Genomic DNA, 20,998 nt, shown 5'->3' on the forward strand with positions numbered 1-20,998 from the left:
ACACTTTTCCAGCATATCAAGTGTAGTGAATTCATAAATAAATATTTTGCCAGTCAACTGCAGAGAGAAAGAGAAAGCGAGAGAGTGATATGTTTGCCGCACAACTTTTTTACTTATGAATTATTTTTTGCACATTTTCTGGGTATAGTTGAAAGTTTTTAGGATCAACTATTTATGCACTACCATTTTTATTGTACTTTATTGTTAACTAGTTTCTTTATTGTGGAAATAGAAACAATGACCATAATAGAATTTTTGGAGAGCAATTTTTTTTTTTAAAGTTTCTATTTAGGTTATTTCTTGAACAATAATGACGGAAAGCATGTTCACATAAAATTGAAAATCAACTAACCAGGAATGAGTCTTCAATACAAACTAAAGTGTGAACTATTTGAAAAGAGAACACTTATCTTATGCACCTGTTGTGGAAGTTAATGAAAAAAAATGTCCACTGAAACTTTTGAACTGAAGCTGTTGACATTGTATTTTGCATTATTCAATAGCGAAAACCATCTCTCAATAAGTATTTATTTTCGCAAAGCATGTTCTCTCTAACTATTTTAAAATAAGGGGCCGAATTTCACTCCACGTCGGGTAGGTTTTGGCACGGGGACCACACCTTTGCCACCCACAGCTCGTTTGACGAGCAGCAAAGGGGAGTGGCTAACGAGGAGCCAACTCCCCGTTGTGGACTGCTGTCCAAGTGACTTCTTCGTAAGTCTCCCAACGTTTTCTTTCTAATTTATCCACTCTGGATATTTAACTCCAAGCCTTCTCGGGACCCCCTCTTTTCCTCCTTTTTTAATTTTTTAAATCTTTCCATAATTACGGTAAGTGTTTACGAGTGTCATGGCTGCTGCAACTGTGTGCCACGTAAGACAATAGCTAACTTCAAGTGTTGCTGAATAATGATTTAAGCATGTTTCTTCTCCTCGACCGCATTTGTATGTTCGCAATGAAGAGAAATGTGACAGCCATACGCAAATTTCTTTCAAATGGGTTGTTTGTCCTGTTAAAACAGTCAGACTGTCTACTGTCATCTGAATAATGTCAAGTGATTTGCAAGGTATTGTTCGATTTTAGACATTTAGACACTGCTTGTGTTGCCCCCGTTGATCTGTGCATTGAAATTTCAAGTAAATGTCACTGCCAAATGATTATGGTGAAGCCACAAAGTGGTCTCAAAACTCTTTGAAAAGTTGAATCCCCAAACCATGATAGTACCTCTCAATTTTAGTCGAATGAAGTTGTCAAGTCACAGAATGGTGTTTCTTTTTTAACATTGGAAAAGTACAGCACGGTTTCAAATTAATTCGACTCCACCTTTCCTCACTGAAATTATCTAGCGACGGTTAGATTTTACCTGCAAATGCGTTTGGTAAATAACATGAAATTAATACATTAAAAATTAACATATTCTACCCATATCAACCGTTTCTTATATAAGAGCATTAGGAAAATACAGTCTGTGTGGGTGAATCATAATTAACTTACATGCTTCCATACTTATATTTGTGTCTGTGTCTACAGTATCTTGTCAAATAATAGCTTGCCGGGTTTTGTTTGGTTATGCAAAATGGGTTGTTTTATTAATATTGTCTTTAAGCAAATGCGAGTGCATAATACCAACCGTGGCGCCATATTTTTGGGCAGCGTTTTTCTGTACAATTATCGACATTGTCATATTTAGTGAGAGGTTTCTGTCTCTTTATTCTCCCCAGTGGCCATGACCTTTCTTGGGTGTGCGGTTCGGCGATTGGTGTCGTCAGCACGCCCCCCGCTCACCACTCCTCTGTGCCGCACGAGTTGTCGGACCTACAGCTCTGAGCCTACAAAAGAGAAGAGCGTCCCCTATGAGAAGACACTCAAACAAGATGACACAGCCGCATCTGGGCCGACTAAACCTTTACCAAGGTTAGCATAACATCGGATGAAATGGAGTGTGTTGCACTGTGACTTGACTAGTATAAGCAACCCAGTCTACAAGACAGATCTGGGTTCACTGAACTATGATGTCATACATTGAAGCGCTTGGTACAAACTACTGATTTAATCCCTCAGACATCATAATAGCTCATCGTAACGTTAGCTTCCTGACTACCTTTTGTTTTCCGGCCTCCTGCTACAGATCAGCAGATGTGGTGGTGATCGGCGGAGGCAGTCTGGGCTGTCAGACCGTCTACCACCTCGCTAAAATGGGCATGACTAATGTGGTTCTTCTGGAGAGGGACCGATTGACTGCTGGAACCACCTGGCATACAGCAGGTAAATTCAACATTGGGTGAGTTTGTGTGTGTTTTTTTTAATAGTTCTACATTCTTAATTTGTATACATGGTTAGCTGAGGTTCCAAATCTGCTGAAACCATGCGAGGTTGTCAGTCATGTTCCACTTTCGTCACAAGTGTGACAAAAGTGACTTTAACTGCCATTTATTTTTATTTTATTTTATTCTATCTTATTTTTTTTACTGTTGATTTAATGATCAGCATGTTTTCCAAAGTTTGGCCACTGGTGCATCCATGCCTAAAAATGTGTGTGTCATTTTTTTAATTCTTTTCTTCCTCAAGGCCTCCTGTGGCAGCTGCGCCCGAGTGACGTTGAAGTGGAGCTCCTGGCCCACACGCGGAACGTGATCAGCAAAGACCTAGAAGAAGAGACGGGCCTACACACCGGCTGGATCCAGAACGGAGGACTCTTCATTGCCTCCAATAAGCAGCGGCTGGACGAGTACAAGCGCCTCATGTCGGTGAGAAATAAGATGCCACCATTTTTTTTTTTGACTGCAATGAAAGCAATGGCGGCCATTATTGCCCGAAGATTAAATTGCTCAAATTTGTTGGATATTGGTGCTTTATTGCTCTCTATGTTTGGGCAGAATGTATTTGCAACGTTATGACTGTTCCTAAAGTAAAGAATTTATTTATTAATGTAATTGTTTGTTTATTTATCTATTAATCTATTTATTTATTTACTTTTCTTTTTTTCTATTTATTTATTTTATGGTTGACCATTTTCTATTTGTAATTGTTCCGAAAGTAAATAATTTATATTTATTTATATGAATGTATTTTTTTTTTTAATATGAAAAATCCCATTGCAGAAGTGCTAATTCTGGCAGGTTACTTATCGGAAGCCTTAAAATATCTCCTGTCGTTGGTGTTTGGCTCTGTACTTCACTCACACTTGTTGGTAGTCACCCGCTTTGTTTGCTTTGATTATATCATTGCTAAGAGTCTGAAGTTCATTTTCCTGGAATGTGGGATTTCCTACCATGGAGACCCTTCTTGCTTATTCGTTTCTGTGGTGCAAATGTTTTGTTTGTGTGTGCAAAATCACATTTAGAAAAAAACCTAACAGCTTCTTTTGCATTCCAGCTTGGTAAAGTGTACGGTATAGAGTCTCACGTGCTATCACCTGCTGAGACGAAGGACCTCTATCCTCTAATGAACGTTGACGACCTCTACGGGACACTTTACGTCCCCAAAGATGGGACCATGGATCCCGCGGGGACCTGCACCACCTTGAGCAGAGCGGCTTCTGCTCGGGGAACGACGGTAACATGGACTTATCACATAGGTATCAAAGTCAAGGCCCGGGGGCCAAATGTAGCCCGCCACATCATTGTATTCGGCCCGTGATGCTTGCTAAATTCCGAACCAAATTTTGAATTGTCCCATGCAAACCACAAAAACAGTCATTATTTTTAATGTCAATTTTTGAAAAGTAGTTATTCATTAATTTGTTGTGCGCTCTATTATGTAATATGTTAAGGGGATGAAACATTCTAATGGCTTCCCCAAATTCGTAACGGCCCTCGAGTGGAAACTGTAACTACAATGTGGCCCGCGGCAAAAACTGAGTTTGACATCCTCGACTTATCAGTTTATTGTCAACAATTTACAAGGATTTTAGTATTTCCACCCAAATTTATCAGACGACAGTATTTTCCGGTGTATAAGTCGCACACAGAAGCCCTCGTTTTCTTCAAACGATGGCCTTCGCCTTATACCCAGTTGCGCCAATTGGCGCAGACTCCATTGTCCTACATAGAAGTAGTGCGTAACCCCAGCCTCTACTGTAGCGCCTTATGATGTGGTGTGTATTATATTTGGAAAACTTTTATATATTTATTATATTATATATTTTTTTCATTCATTGAAGGTGCGCCTTATTGTCAGTTGGGTGTTATATATGGAAAAAACATTGAAAATACACCATTCATTGGGGGTGTGCCTTATACTCCAGTGCGCCTTATACACCAGAATATACGGTTGATAATCTGCAATATCCAATAATTTTAGACATTGTATAGGATTCCGATATCCCAGAATAATTCAAAATCCATGCCACTTTCCCTAATCAGGTGATTGAGAACTGCCCTGTCACTGGGATCAAAGTGAGGGAGGACGACCTCGCGGTAAAACGGGTGAAGGCAGTGGAGACCCCGCACGGCACCATTGAGACTCCATGCGTGGTCAACTGTGCAGGTCAGAAAATATGTTTATTTGTGTGTGTGTGTGTGTGTGTGGGGGGGGGGGGGGGGGGGGCGAGTGAGGAGTGATAAATATATAATATATATAATAATATGCGTCAAAGTAAAACTTTAGCCTTTCTTGACTTGATTTTTTTCTTCTCGAATGTGTTTTGAATAACCGTTATATTTTCCACATGTCAATCCCAGTTTGTTAACTAATTCCCTGCTACACAATGTGCAAAATGTGTCCACTCCAGTGCCAGGGTTTTTGGCATTTTCCCACAAGTTGCAAGAGTCACAGAACATTGAGTTTTCGGCCGACATCAACATTCACTGCAGCGTAGAAAACCTGAAACTCTTCTTTAATCTGAAAAAAAAAAATCCTAAGTAATATGTGTCTAGAGTTATTTGAGCTTGAAATCGGGGCAGCTGTATAAAATGCAATACAATACATACATATTGTTTTATATAGCGCTTTAGCAACAGCTGAAGCTGTAACAAAGTGCTAACATGGACAAAAGGCAAATGCTCCCCCTCGTGGAAGGGGAAAAAACATTGCCAGAGGTCTGACCAGCGCTTTATTGACCCCCTCCGCAAGAATAACCAAAACCTGAACAAATTCGGGAATGGCGCTCCACGTCACACTTTTCAATTCCTGAATAAATTCTAGAATGGCAGTAAATGAGTTAAGGTTTTCTCTCGGGGAGCTATTGTAAATTTGGGGAAGCTATTAGAATGTTTAATCCCCTTCACATATTACATATAAAGTGCACAACACATTCATGATGAACTAATTTTCAAATTTGAAGTTAGAAATAATGACTGTTATCGTGGTTTACATGGGACAATTTAAAATTTTGGTTCAGACTTTAGCAAGCGTCATGGGCCGAACAAAATGATGTGGCGGGCCAGATTTTGCCCCCGGGCCTTGACTTTGACACAGTGTTTTAAGCGAACTCAGTAGACATTTCATTAGGTACACCAACAAGATATTAGAGGCAATGAAAAAAAATGCATTTTACAAAAAAACAAAATTATGGTGAGGGAAAAACATTGACGTAAGTTTGAACTAGTAACTCCAAACCTTGCTCGCTGTATGTATTTATCTTCATACAGGTACAATAGAAAGTGATTATCTAACACTCCGCTCTTGTTCTCATGGAACAGGAGTGTGGGCCACCAAGTTGGGGGACATGGCTGGAGTCAAGGTGCCCCTCATTGCCATGCATCACGCCTACGTGGTGACTGAGAGGATTGAGGGCATTCAGGTGAATAACCCGCTTTGCAGCACAACCAACCAACCATCCATTCTACTGGTATAAAATCTGTCAATATTAATATTACCAGCAGGGGGCACTGTGGCCATTGTTATTCAACGTAAAAAGCTCAGGTGGTTTTGTGTTGGTGTGTACGTGTGTGTGTGTGTGTGTGTGTGTGTGTGTGTGTGTGTGTGTGTGTGTGTGTGTGTGTACACGTATTTTTAATGTAATTAAGTTGGCTGTGTATACACAAGTCCTATCAGAAGTGGCAGAATTTAACGCCGTCATGTGAATGGAATTAGTGAACCCGCACTGAGCCAGTGGGCACGTGTTAACAGTGCTCATCCTCCAGAGGCTGTCTTTTTTTTAAAGCCAGAATTCGTCCCTCTTATATAGTTTGAGAGGAGCTTAAGAGTATTAGAGCTCCATCATGCGCACACACGCCTGCTTCCCTGAACTGGATTTTCATCCAGTCGCTGTAAACTGGCTTCGTTCTTATAGCCTGCCAGGGGCGACTCAATCTATGACTCAGTCGCCAAAGAATAATTTGCTTCTGTCTCCCACTTGATTTATGAGGACAGGAAACGTTTTGCTCGGGAGTTGATAGTGTGAATCACAGCACATTTTTTTCACGGAATCTTGTCTTGAGCACGCCCATGATATGCTTTTGTCAAACTTCACCAAGTATCACAGATTATTTGGATTTGGATTTACCTTTATTAGTCTCGCAGTGGAGAAATGTTCATTTCACAGCAGCAAAGCTATTAAAGGAAGATGAAAGGAAAGAAAGAAGTAGAAAAACAAAATACAGGAGCTGCTGGAAAGGCAGCCAGCCACTCTTGCGGCGCCATCTTGAAGTGAAAAGAAAAAAAAACAACAACTAAATAACAAATAATATAACAAACTTCCCGGACCCGAGCTGTTGTCTTGTTGAAATTGTGACTCAAATTCTTCCACTGCCTTGAAATTAGCCTTCGCCACCGCAGTTTTTCAGTAAATAAATTTTTCAGCAGCTAATGCAGTCAGTGTATTTGACAAAATTTGATACGTCTATGCATAGTAATAATAATAATAATAATACATTTCATTTATAAGCGCTTTTCAAAACTCTCAAGGTCACTTTACGGTCACAGGATATGTTTTTCTGTGGGTGAGCAGCGGTAGCCATATGCACCAGCGTTCCCTCAACCCGGAAGTAACTCAAATAGATAGAAAGCTAGCTAGCTAATAGATAACTAATAGATGGCTAGCTAGCTAGTTAGATAGCAAATAGATAGCAAATACATAGTTAGCAAGGTAGCCAACTAGCTAGTTAGATAGCAAATAGATAGCTAGGATACCTAGTTGTGTTAACAATACGGCTGTGTAAGCTCTCAGTCGTACAGGAGTGGTCCATCGATGAGAAGGTTTCTTCAGCCGTCATCTGTACAAATTTGAAGGTTTCGGACGTTTCGCCTTCTATCCAAGAGGCTTCGTCAGCGAACTAAAGTCTGACTGGTCATATCGGTCCTATTTATATATCCCTAATGTCCAGCCATGGCGGCGCCGGACACAGCTATGTTAGGTCCCTACTCTTAGGTTGGGGGGGAGCAGAGGACCACTCCCTGTGGCCCCACTGATTGTTCGTACATTCCCGACTAACGACTGGCCCATTTGCCCCACTCCCACCGGTATCACCTCATCAGCATTATGAATCTTGCCTAACCTGTTTTTCCTAAGCAGGCTATTGTATGAACGATCCAAATTGAACCTCACCCCACCAGACCGGTTTAATGAAGGATTTTGTTGTTGTATAAGTTGTGTTAAGTTCATTCTGTCTCATTATCTGTTACAAATTAGCTATTTTAGCTAGTTGTGTTAAGTTCATTCTGTCTCATTATCTGTTACAAATTAGCTAGATAGCTACGGTATATAGCGAATAGCTAGCTAGTAGTGTAAACAAGCGCCTATGCGGAGTCCAACTGTCACTTAAAAGAAAAAACGACACTCAACAACCCGTAGAGAGCATTTTCAAAATCTACGCTCCTCTATCCCTTCAATAAATAGGAAACCCAAAAGACAGAAAGTAGTGCATTTCTTCTGTGTACATATTTCCATCCCGCCTACGCCACACTACATTCTCAACAAAACAAGTTGTAATGAAAAGAAAATGCACCTCACAAAGCAAGTTGAGATGGCACAACAGTCTTAGAATCAAACTATTCATTCTGTCTTTTGTCATCATGCTCCTTTGAGGACATAACCAGGAAACATTCACACTGTTATAGTGAAAGACTTTTACAGCCATACCCAAAGCATGCTGTGAAATGTAAATTTCTCCACTGCGAGACTAATAAAGGCAAATCCAATGTAATCCAATGTCCGGTCACTGGAGATGTCCCAACATACTGTTTTTGATCCATCTGTATAGAATATGCCAAACGTAAGGGACCATGATGCATCGGTGTATTTGCGGCTACAAGGGGACGCCCTGTCTGTGGGTGGCTACGAGGCAAACCCGATCTTTTGGGAAGAGGTAAACTGGTCACATACATCACCCTTGTCATGTCAATAAAAAAGACTACAGTAATGCAACAAAAAATCTATTTTGGGGGGGAATGTCAATGGGTCATCAAAATCTAATCTAAATTAATAAGGGAACTGTGACCCGCTTTGTCTACCAAAGTAATTACGAACCCGTGCGCCGTGGGAAATAACACATCCATCCAATTTTGCTAACAGGCCATAAAATTATTAATGTCTTTACAAGAAATCATTTTTCTTTCTTCAGCTAGCCGCTGAATGCTAGCAATTTAACGTAAAAAGATTAAACGCGCTTCCACCAGATGACAAGCGGTACATAATTAACCTGTGCATTCACTTTTTGTGACAAGTTGTGACATTTATTTTGTCTCATGTAAAATATGTACCTTGTGTCAATAAATCCATAATTTGTAAAATGGCTTCAAATGACTTCTACTGAGCGTATTTTAAAAATATTCCACCGCATATAGCTATATGTTACGTTTTAAGACTTGTGCTGAATATTCCGGAAGTCTTGTTTTTGAGCTGGTGACGAGTCCGTATGTGACGTCACTGAAGGAATGCCCCTGACTGAAAAAAAGGACACATTGTAGCAGTCCTTCCATCACGTCAATGCTTGTTTGGTCTGAAAACCTCATGTTGCACCAGAAAGAGCCAGAAGAGGGCGTCCAAGCTCCATGTAAAGAATTTATCAGCCTGTGGAAACAGGCTGATTAATTCCTCACAGGAGCTCGGTGGCCATTTTCTGCCTCTTTTTGGGTGAGACATATTATTATTATTATTATTATTATTATTATTATTATTATTATTATTATTATTATTCTAAATTAAGTTTGGTTGCAGTTTTTGTTGTCTTCTGTTATGAACATCTGATGAAAAAAACACTAACATTGTTATTCAATGTCCTTGTCAAAGCAAAGTCATGGTCTCCCTTTTTTTAAAAAACAATTTATGACTTGATCAGAACAGAATCATTTCACGACTCTGTGACTTTGTGTTTTCATGCTGGCCTTTGCGGCGACATGATTCATGCTTGCAAGTGAGCCACTTCTTGATCTTTTCTCCTCGCTCCGAGAGTCGACTGCACAGCTTTGATCGCTTTGGAGGAGAAAGAAGGAGATGGGAATTAGTGAGAGAACGAGAGTAGAATAGAGGGCGAAGTAAGAAGGATTGATGTCTTGGGAAGGATGTGGAGGACTACGCTGAATTGGACAAAAAGCAATCTTTGCTCTTGAATGACACAAAACTCCTTGGCAACATCAAAATGGTGACCGTCACCTTGGACCTTTCATTATTATTCAATTGGTATTAAAACCAAACCGCTACTTAGACAGTCTGCTGTTATTTTAATGCATTTTGACACTCAGGAACTATGAGGAAGTCAGTTGAGGAGCTTCGTGTGGTGATTTGACGATTCTATGGTGTTTATAGGCAAATCTCAGTCTGTTTTTTGTGCTTATTAGAGTACAATAAAGAGCAAAAATGTATTTTGGGAAAAAAGAAAAAAAAACTGATGGATGTTGATACCAGTGGAAAATGATTTTTTGCACCACAAAATTGATTTTGGACATTTGAGTCCCAACAAGCAAATCGATGTTGGCATGTTCATGATGATGTGTTTTTTTGTTTTGCAGGTTTCTGACAAGTTTGCCTTCAGCCTTTTTGACTTGGACTGGGATGTATTCATGCAACATATTGAGGGCGCCATCAACAGAGTGCCCGTTTTAGAGCAGACGGGAATTAAATCCACCGTTTGTGGCCCAGGTACATGCAAGCACCCCCACATGCTTAGGCGAAAATCGTAAACCCATTTTCCATATAACAGGATATCCCACGTTCAAATTTAGAGAGGAATAGTATCTGTCTGTGTTCTGATTTCTCCCTGACACCTCCATACTTACAAAGGTTGAAAAATCATATTCAATGCAAATTCGTCTCTTTTTTTTCCTGTTTAAATATCTGTCTGTTGTGTTTTCTCGCTGGTCCACAGAATCCTTCACAGCAGATCATAAACCGCTCATGGGAGAGGCTCCGGAGGTCAGAGGTTTCTTTTTGGGTTGCGGTTTCAACAGCGCCGGTACGTTTTTATGGTTTTTTTTTTGTTACATTTGACACAGTTGAGTGGTTTAAAAATGAGGAATTTGTAGTCCAATGCATCACAATGCAAGTCACGAGGGAACGGAGAAAACCAAGATGTATTACATAAGCAAATGATTGCCTTGAACTTAGTCGTGAACTTCGACCTTCCTCACTATTATATCGGGACAAAATAGTACAAATGTGCCTCGGGCATCACATGTCATTCCATTAAGTGACTTGACAGCTTTCACCCCTGACTTTTGACCACGAACAAATGTCGGGTGTCTAAGTGGCGACATACACAGTGTGGAGGTGGACTGTAAATGTCAAAAGCTATAGTATAATTTTTATTTTATTTCATTTTTCTCGGTCAGGAGTACACTGCAATGCACTACTGTCTTGAGAAATTCTTCCAAACCAAGTCGGTGACCCTTAGATATGGGTAAATAAGTGAATGTGTAAATATGTAAATAACACAAATAAATAAATGAATAAACAAATAAATAAATAAATAAATGCGGTTTTATCATTAAAATATATTTTTTCCCTGTTGTCTTGTCCCTTTCTATTAATGGTAATCTTTTAAACTGCTGCTCCGCATTGATATTATTCTTCTATTTATTTGTTCATTCATTTTTAGTGTTGCGAGCAAATGTCTGACCAACTAAACAGTCGACTGTAAATCTCATCTCATGCTAAAGTCCTGTTCTGAAATTCTTGCCCCCTTCCTTTTCCCTCTTTGAAGCGCACGACGCTAACCCCCCACTCGCCCCCTCCAATCCTCTGCCCCTTCCAACCCCCCCTTTCCCACTACGCCGCCGTCTCATCTCTCATCTCTTATCGCACAAAACACACTCACGTCACACAGCAGCTTATTCGGCTCAGTGTTTGGTTATGGGAGAAACCACAGGGCGAAAGTTCTTCGCCGGCTTCGAGTGCTGACTTTGGATAATTGGAAGTGTTGCCAGGCAACATTGAATTACCTTCCCCAATGTCACAGCATCGGTCCGAACTCTTAAAGTGTGTTCATTTGCTCTGATGATTATGGGTATGTAATTGCTTTTCATGACTGTATGGCTGATGCTGTGTCACCCTTGATTTTTTTAAATGTTCCTCTTCGTGGTAATCATTAGCACCTTCATTTCAGTGATATTCGGCCACATGACTAAAAATCAGCTTTACTTGAAGGCAGTCTACACAATAATGTTTTAAAAGTAAGTTATTATCCTCTTTGAACACTATTTCTGAACGATTCTAAACACAGCATGTGGAAAAGGGGTTGGAGAGACCCACAAAGACATGTTTGCACAGCCTGAGCTAACAATACAAAAGCGGTATGCAGATAGCGCAGTAGGGAAACAGGAAGTGGCGACGAGGAGTCCCGGCGAGATCAGATATGGAATGGATTCAAAGCAGACAGTTGCAATTTATGAGGTTGCGCTATCATTCAAAATTCCTTCAATGATCCGTTTATGTGATATCACATGCATAATGCCTTCCAGGGATGATGCTGGGAGGCGGATGTGGTCGCGAACTCGCCCATTGGATTATCCACGGCCGCCCTGAGAAGGACATGTACGGATACGACATCAGGTACAATAAAAAGAAAAGAAAATGTGGCCAATTTGATATTCCATTGTCAATTTTTTAAATGTACCACATCGGACATTGATTGCAAATGTAGTTCCACCGGTATTAGATTTAGCATAGCTACGACATATTTGACTCCTCAAATGGAATTTTTGTGACACTTTAATGCTAATAAGGTGGTTTACACTTTAATGCTGATAAGATTTAGCAAAAGAATTGCTAAATCACGAATATGATCAGATCGAATATGAATGATCATTGGAATGGATTAGCCTTTATTAGTCCACAAGTGGAGAAATTTACACCTCACAGCAGCAAAGTGATGGAGTAAGAGAAAAGGAAAGGAGGAAGTAGAAAAAAAATACAGGAGCTGTTGTAAAGGCAGCCATCTTGAAGTCAAAAGAACCAAATAAAACGAAATGGAAAATATTTATGACAACACAAAGACATTCATTCTTAAGCACTTTCTGCACCCTCTTTGTTACATGAAGCAGTTCTAGATGAAAGAGAGGATGAAAGCGTCCTTTTCACTACTGGATCTGGGACGTCATGGTGGAATGTGCACGTCTACTACAAGCTAAACTGATTGCAAAACGACGTCATATATGCGTCTCAAATTGGATTATTGTGACACTTAAAAAGAATTGCCAATAAAATGGGATTGAATGTTGAATGATCATCACAAATAGTACAACTTTCAAGCCAATAAAATGCAGCAAAAACATATTGCAACAATCTAACATCATAAATCAAGAGCAAGCAGAAATAAACCACCACTATTTTTCTTTCCTGTTTGGCTCGTTTAAGCAACTGGAGCGACATCTAAACGAGTTTACACCATCCCATCGATCCTTGGCAATAGAGAAGTCATAAAGTTTTATAGATATCATAGTTGATGAGGCGCTACTTGTAAAGATGCAAAGTAGTGTCGAGGTAAATGCGGGCCCGTTATTTCAGGACCATGTGCTCATGACAGTTCTTATTAACTCATTCACTGCCAGACGATGTGCAAAAATCCACTATAGTGCCAGGGTTTTTGTCATTTTCACTCAAATTCCAGGGCCCACAGAATATTGTGTTTTAGGACTATATGAACATTCAATGCACTGTAAGAAACATTAGACACTCTTCTTTCATCAGAAAAAAAGAGGTAATTCCTAAATTATATGGGTCTGGAGTTATCTGAGCATGAAATGAGGGCGGATGTACAAAAGGCAAATACTGCCCCCTTGTGGAAGGGAAAACATTGCCAGAGGTATGACCAGGACTTTATTGGCACCCAATAGAAACAAATTTGGGAATGTTGCTCCACATCATGCTTTTTAATTCCAGAATTAATTCGAGAATGACAGTGAATGAGTTAAATTTCTCAGAAGAAATATTCATATTATAAAAATGGGATGGTACCTGATTTTTTTTTCTGTTTTATTTGTATTTTTTGTGTAACATGAATTATCGGGCTTTCCATTAAAACAAATATGCACACAAAAAAAACAAAAAAATCTCATGGTGCAGAGTAGCATTTTTCAGTGTTCCATATAGTGCTTGATTTTGCTTATTCGTACCTAGTTGTCGGACGGTCCTTAGAATAGCATTAGAACAAAAACACGCCCAAAGAAATCCCATGGTGCAGTCATATTTTCCGATATTCCATTCATTACCTGTAAAATATTGCAGGCAAGCCAAAGATCGTTTTCAGCCATCTGTCCGATTGCGATATTTTAACAAGCGACGCTTGTTTGAATGGCTAATCCTTTCCCCTTCTCAGGCGTTTCCATAGCTCGCTGACGGACAACCAACGCTGGATCAGAGAACGCAGCCACGAGTCTTACGCCAAGAATTACTCGGTGGTGTTCCCCTTTGATGAGCCGCTGGCCAGCAGAAACATGAGGAAGGATCCATTTCATCAGGTAAATGGCGACCTTTGACCTCCGCCTCACATCTGCTTGCGTAAAGCTCAAACAATCCAAAGTGGATCTTTGTTAACTCATTCACTGCCATTCACAAATGTATTTAACAATTGAAAATATGCTTCCTATTCCCGAATTTGTTCAGGTTTTAGTTTATCTTGCTGGGGTGGCCATAAAGTGCTGGCCAGACCTCTGGCAATGTTTTCCCCTTCCATAAGGGGGCAGCATTTCCTTTTTTTCCTCATTCGTGCTTTGTTCCAGCTTCAGCTGTTGTTACAGCGCTATATAAACCAACATGTATGTATTGCATTGTATTTTGGCCAGCTACCCTCATTTCAAGCTCATATAACTCCAGAGCCATATACTTTAAGAATTAACGTTTTTTTTTTCTGATGAAAGAAGGGAGTGTAATGTTTCTAACACTGGATTGAATGTTTATGTAGTCCTAAAACTCAATATTCAGTGTGTCCTGGAATTTGAGTGAAAATGACAAAAACCCTGGCACTGGAGTGGTCACTTTTGCACATCGTCTGGCAATGAATGAGTTAAACCCGCTTTACTCATTCACGGCCATTCCCGAATTTATTCGGGAATTGAAAAGCATGAAGTGGACCGCCTTTCCGAATTTCTTTGGATTTTTTTTTTCTTGCAAAGGGGTCAAGCGCTGGTCAGATCTCTGGCAATGTTTCCCCTTTCACGTAGAGGCAGCATTTGCCTTTTGTACAGCCGCCCCTATTTCAAGCTCAGATAACTCCAGACCCATATAATTTAGGATTAACTTTTCTTCTAATGAAATCAGACTCTAAGGTTTCTTACGCTGCACTGAATGTTTATTTAGTCCTAAAACTCCTGCAATTTGAGTGAAAATGACAAAACCTTGGCACTGGAGTAGACACATTTTTGCACATCGTCTGTCAGTGAAGGTGTTAATAGTTTGTCTCGATTTTTTTTCATGGCAACTGACTGAAACTCACTGTTCCCCACCCCACCTCACCCCACCCCCTCTGCTGCCGCTTTCACGCGGTCAAAAAAACGATTGAGGCAGAGGCAGATGGCACTTTAGCTGCGTCATTTTTCTACCGGCGGCTCCATTTATTAATGTCGCCCGTGACTATAAACGATACACTTAATCTCCAGTCACTCGGTCTCGCATGTCTTTCAATTTTTCCCTGACGCTCGACACAAATTCCTAATGGACCCCTTTGCCACCATATTTAAACATTAATGATCCCACTTAGTCTTCTTTTTCCCTTTGCTGACTTTATTTAACTGCCATGGAGTGTGGCAGGGTCCGTCCTTGTAGTTGCTACACGGCGTTTTGCTGCACAATAGATTATGTGAACACTTGTGTTCAACATGGATGAGAAGGTTTCTTCAGCCGTCATCTGTACAAAAGTGAAGGTTTCGGACGTTTCGCCTCCTATCCAAGAGACTTCGTCAGCGAACTAAAGTCTGACTGGTCGTATCGGCCCCATTTATATATCCCTAATGTCCAGACCTAGTGGCGCCGGACACAGCTATGATAGGTCCCTACTCTCAGGTTGGGGGGGGGCGCGGGACCCCCCCCTGTGGCCCCACTGATTGTTCCTACATTCCTGACTAACGATTGGCCTATTACCCCCACTCCCCCCGGTATCACCTCATCAGCATAACGACCCTCATCAGCATTGCGAAAGTTGCCTAACCTGTTTTGCCTGAGCAGGCTATTGTATGAACGATCCAAATTGAACCTCACACCACCCGACCGGTTTAATGAAGGATTTTGTTGTTTTATAAGAATCGCCTCTTTTACCCCCCTTTCAAACCATCTATGTTCTTTCGCTAAGATTTTAACCTCATTGTCGTCAAATGAGTGGTTAGTAGCTTTTAGGTTTTTAGCGCTCTGTTAGAGCGCTAAAAACAGAAGTCTTTAGGAAGGCTACGCACACTGACCAATACTTACTTTTTGACTCTAACCACCCTTTACAACATAAACTAGGAGTTATCAGAACCCTCCAGCATAGGGCTAAACTAATACCAACTAGCACTGAAGGTAGAGAAAAGGAGTCAAAACATATCAGGAGAGCACTCACTAACTGTGGGTACCCTCAGTGGTCATTCAACAAATGTCAGAAAGAAAGAATAGCGAACGAAACCAATAATTCTCAAGATTCTAAAAGGAGAGGAGTAGCAGTACCGTACATTGCAGGAGTTTCTGAAAAATTACAAAGAGTCCTTTGGCAACATAAAATTCCTACTTATTTCAAACCGATAAACACGTTAAGGCAAAAATTAGTGCATCCAAAAGATAGGCTACCAAATGAAAAACAAAGTAATGTAGTTTATTCCATACATTGTAAGAATGAAAATTGTAAAGAGCAGTACATTGGGGAGACTCAACAAATTCTCAAAAAAAGACTTTATCAACATCGCAGGGATAATACTAGTGGGCCTCAATCGGCAGTACATTTGCACCTAAAAGCTACTAACCACTCATTTGACGACAATGAGGTTAAAATCTTAGCGAAAGAACATAGATGGTTTGAAAGGGGGGTAAAAGAGGCGATTCTTATAAAACAACAAAATCCTTCATTAAACCGGTCGGGTGGTGTGAGGTTCAATTTGGATCGTTCATACAATAGCCTGCTCAGGCAAAACAGGTTAGGCAACTTTCGCAATGCTGAGGAGGGTCGTTATGCTGATGAGGTGATACCGGGGGGAGTGGGGGTAATAGGCCAATCGTTAGTCAGGAATGTAGGAACAATCAGTGGGGCCACAGGGGGGGGTCCCGCGCCCCCCCCCAACCTGAGAGTAGGGACCTATCATAGCTGTGTCCGGCGCCACTAGGTCTGGACATTAGGGATATATAAATGGGGCCGATACGACCAGTCAGACTTTAGTTCGCTGACGAAGTCTCTTGGATAGGAGGCGAAACGTCCGAAACCTTCACTTTTGTACAGATGACGGCTGAAGAAACCTTCTCATCGATGGACCACTCCTGTACGACTGAGAGCTTACACAGACGTTGTGTTCAACATGGTTAAAAAATGAGCAACAGTGTCCAGAACAGCAAATTTGAATCAAAGATGGCTTCATGTGGACCAGAAGGTTATTCATTTTTCTGAGCATGTTGGGTTTAACCTTGAAAAGCTTTTTCAGCGATTGGAATTTTTACGTATGTTGTATTTTATAGTTATGACCGATGACCACCACCAGGACTTTGGGGGGGATGGAGAAATCCACCTGTTTCTGAACCTCACATTTAATTCATGACTATTATACTCAATATATTACCTTACTACATTTTATATTATTTTTACATTTTGTTTTAAATGATCATTTCAACAATAACCTTGTTAACTCATTCACTGCCAGACGTGCAAAAATGTGTCCACTCCAGTGCCAGGGTTTTTGTCATTGTCACTTAAATTGTAGGACCCACAGAATATTGAGGTTTAGGACTACATTCAATGCAACATTAGAAACCTTAGACTTTTATTTCATCAGAGCAAAAAAAGTTATTTCCTAAATTATATGGGTCTGGAGTTGCAAGAGTGAGTGAGTGAAAATGAGGGCAGCTGTCCAAAATACAATGCAATATTGGTTTCTATAGCGCAGTAGAAGCTGGAACTAACATGGAATAAGGGGAAATGCTGCTCCCTTGTGGAAAGGAAAAAAAACATTGCCAGAGGCCATGGCCAGTGCTTTATCGGCACCCAACGAGAAAAAAAACATCCCAAATTATGAGTCTGGAGTAATCTGAGCTTGAAATCGGGGCAGCTGTACAAAAGGCAAATGCTGCCTTTTTGTGGGAGGGAAAAAACATTGCCAGAGGTCTGAAAAACACTTTATCGCCGCCCCCCCCCCCCCCTCGAACCCCTGCAAGAAAAAACAAAACCCGAACAAATTCAGGAATGTTGCTCTAAGTCATATTTTCAATTCCCAAATACATTCATAACTGGGAGTGAATGAGTTAACAGAGAGTGTTGGGGGTTTATCTAAACCTCTTCCTATTCAAAACCCCCCACACCCCAAAATATGGTGCAATATTTTGATTCCGATGCAGTTGAAGGTCACATAATAAGCATGTTTTTGCATCCCTGAGAGTAACTTTCCGGGGAGACTGGACTTTTGCGACTTTCATCTCCAAACCTTTTAAGGTCCATGCTAATCACTTGCTGAAGGAGCGATCACCTAGCAACCGGCCTTCCTTCAGCTTGCAAAGCAGCGTCGACGCATTTTTAGCACCAACACCGGGATAATAAAAGTCTGTGATTTTCTAACTGATATGTATGTGTCATACCGGTCTCGCCAGGACTGAAGAAGTACTTAGTGTTCGCGTGTCCGTTTTTATTATTTAGCTTATTAGACAGTCATTTTATAAATCTTCCTTTTTTTTTGATACACTAAGTGCGGCCACTCTTGACGCGGCTGCTTACACTTTTGCCGGGTAGCAAGGATGGTAAATATAGCATGGTGTGGGAAGGTTTGGCAGGAGACGGCTAGCACAACATATACCTACGGTAGCAACTGTGGGCGACTGTCAGTTCTAACAACGAGGAGGAGAAGGAGGAGGACGATGGTGAGAGGTGAAGCATCTTATTCTGAAGTGTTCCATTATGTCACAAATAAGAAATAGTTTTCATGTCTTTTGTGTACTCGTTGAATTTTGTTGGGCGTACCAAAGGAGTAAAAATATTCCATTCGATATGGGGGGGGATGTTCTAACTTTTTTATTTTTTTATTTTTTATCCTGAATGCAAAAATCTTGACTGCAATCAGGCATATGAAGACACTATACAGTATGGATATCAACTGTTTCTGTTCAACTAAATTTGCATTCTTTTGGTTGAATTACTGTAATATTACAAAGCATGACATAAAAATCTTGAATCATCATAATGGCTCTTGACGCAGCCTGCCTATGCAAATGTGTGTTTTTACATTGAATTGGCATTAAAAAAAAGATCCAACCATGGTTCAGTTTCCCAAATTCTTATTGTTTTTTAAAAAAAATGGTGGTAATCTGCATACCAATGTTGGCATGTCCTTATGTACTGTATGTAAGTTTCTGATTTTTCAATTTATTTATTTTGTAACTCATTCACTGCCAGACATGCAAAAAATGTGTCCACTCCAGTGCCAGGGTTTTTGTCATTGTCACTCGAATTCCAGGACCCACAGAATATTGAATTTTAGGACTACATAAACATTCAATGTAGCGCAAGAAATCTGAGACTCTCTTCTTTCATCAGAAAAAAAGTGTTAATTCCTAAATTATATGGTCTGGAGTTATATGAGCTTGAAATGAGGGTGGCTGTCCAAAATACAATGCAATACATACATATTGGTTCATGTAGCGCACTAACAACAGCTGAAGCTGGAACAAAGCGCTACCCTGGAAAAAAAGGGGAAATGCTGCCCCCTTGCGGAATGAGAAAACATTGCCACATATCTGGCCAGCGCTTTATAGGCACCCAAGCAAAAAAAAAACAAAAAACAAATTCGGGAATGGCGCTCTAGGTGTACATATTTGTTGTTGTGTTTATTATACCATGCAAAGTCAGAGTTTAATGATATAACGTACACTGTCAAAATTCTAAAACACACAGGTGCAACTACGTGTCCAAAGTCAACACATTAACAATCATATTCAGAGATCTGCATGTTTTTTTTTGTCCATTGACTGACTGTTGCCTTCATTTGGTTTTGTAGGTGCTGACTGAGCAAGGCTGCATTTTCCAGGAGAGGCATGGCTGGGAGAGACCAGGCTGGTTCACGAAGGACGGACAAGCTCCCGTGAGAAACACACGCATTTCAATTTCATCAATATCCAAACTAAGCTCAACACAGAATGTCGTTGTGTACACGCATCACATTTTATTTATTTATTTATTTTATTTTATTTTATTTTTTTGGGGGGGTGACCTCATTTGCGTTGTCCTTTTGTCAGAGATGTTCAGTCGGACACTGTGAACAAAGGTTCGAACACAGGAAGATTGTCTTTTACTGCCGGCAGGGGACGAAACCATTCATGACCAACGCCCAACCTCTGCCAAGCTATTCATTGAAAGTGTATGCAAATTTAAGTGATACATTATTAAAGCATAGTCTTCTTGATTTGAATACCACGCCCCTGGACGTCCCAAGCATCAACAACTATAAAAAAAAACAGAACATAGAAATGTTTTTGGTTGTCCTTTCCATGAACTGATAGATATGTAACCTGTCTCTTCCTGTGAAGAAGTTTACCCAGTCGTAAATTAGTCCAAGGCCAGATCTCCTACATAAAGATGTCAGTTGAACAGGCTCTGTGTGTTCACCTCAGATGGACCCCAGAATTTCTGTGCTTCATTCCATTGTAGGCCTTCTCAGCATGACACTTTTAAATATAATAACTTCTGTTCTGTCTATTCTCTATCACCTTTGTTATTGGAAAGGTTAAAGACTACGATTACTACGGCGCCTATGACATCAAGAGGAATCAGCAGTACAAATACAACGAGCTACTCGGCAAAGAGTACACCTTTGACTTCCCCCCGCATCATGACATGGTAAGAGTTTAGCCTCGCTGCCGTGACATGGCATGAACGTTTTGGCTATTGAATGTTGACGGTCAATTAAAAAAAAAAAACAAATTTCTTTTTTAAAATGCAGATAAAGAGCGAGTGTCTGTCATGCAGGCACGGCGTGGCTGTGTTTGACATGTCTTATTTCGGAAAGTTCTATCTCACCGGTCCAGATGCCAAAAAAGCAGCCGATTGGCTGTTCACCGCCGATGTCAACAAGAAACCAGGTCAGTGGAACATCCGCCGAAGTCAAAAGCCGACAACAAAAACTGCACCCCGTTACTTTCGTTGACTCCCGAATTTCCGCTTTTTTGGGGAGGAGGGGCTTAAAATCACAAAAGGTAAAGAAACATGGACGCCCGTCATTCATCATTCAGAGTGGCATTTTGTTGTCACGCATATACAGAGGATGCTTTCATGTGTATCTTACCCTGTCAATCGTCTATTGCGGTGCGTAGTGGCTGAAGGACGGCCGCCATTTGCAAGTCCTCCAGCCAGGCAGGTTGACGGACGTGTTCTCGAATTACGTCTTCCCGAAATTATACGTGGATGTCATTCGACACAATGTCGTCGGCGGTCTCGCGGTCACTGTTCCTGCCCATAATGCGCTAGGT

At 40.6% G+C, this 20,998-nt stretch overlaps 1 protein-coding gene across 4 annotated transcripts in view; it reads left to right on the plus strand.

The window, feature by feature from the left end:
* The first annotated feature begins 667 nt into the window (after nucleotides 1-667).
* The window catches only part of sardh (sarcosine dehydrogenase), a 36,661-nt gene continuing 16,330 nt past the window's right edge, over nucleotides 668-20,998 (plus strand). For 3 of the 4 annotated variants that reach the window (XR_016118219.1, XR_016118218.1, XM_089019980.1), the window contains exons 1-15: nucleotides 668-830; nucleotides 1,722-1,914; nucleotides 2,129-2,265; nucleotides 2,569-2,747; nucleotides 3,376-3,555; nucleotides 4,365-4,488; nucleotides 5,643-5,743; nucleotides 8,145-8,249; nucleotides 9,892-10,021; nucleotides 10,248-10,334; nucleotides 11,839-11,929; nucleotides 13,695-13,836; nucleotides 19,531-19,614; nucleotides 20,256-20,369; nucleotides 20,473-20,611. Coding sequence is in view for 2 of the 4 variants with exons in the window: in XM_089019980.1 (XP_088876106.1) it covers nucleotides 1,727-1,914; nucleotides 2,129-2,265; nucleotides 2,569-2,747; nucleotides 3,376-3,555; nucleotides 4,365-4,488; nucleotides 5,643-5,743; nucleotides 8,145-8,249; nucleotides 9,892-10,021; nucleotides 10,248-10,334; nucleotides 11,839-11,929; nucleotides 13,695-13,836; nucleotides 19,531-19,614; nucleotides 20,256-20,369; nucleotides 20,473-20,611 (1,801 nt within the window). In the remaining 2 variants the exon portion in view is untranslated. The remainder of the gene's footprint in view (nucleotides 831-1,721; nucleotides 1,915-2,128; nucleotides 2,266-2,568; nucleotides 2,748-3,375; nucleotides 3,556-4,364; nucleotides 4,489-5,642; nucleotides 5,744-8,144; nucleotides 8,250-9,891; nucleotides 10,022-10,247; nucleotides 10,335-11,838; nucleotides 11,930-13,694; nucleotides 13,837-19,530; nucleotides 19,615-20,255; nucleotides 20,370-20,472; nucleotides 20,612-20,998) is intronic. The other variant, XM_089019981.1, reaches the window with a different exon arrangement.

This window comes from Hippocampus bargibanti, linkage group LG18, assembly GCF_051943395.1.
Source record: "Hippocampus bargibanti isolate YZ-2025 linkage group LG18, ASM5194339v1, whole genome shotgun sequence".
Lineage (NCBI taxonomy): Eukaryota > Metazoa > Chordata > Actinopteri > Syngnathiformes > Syngnathidae > Hippocampus > Hippocampus bargibanti.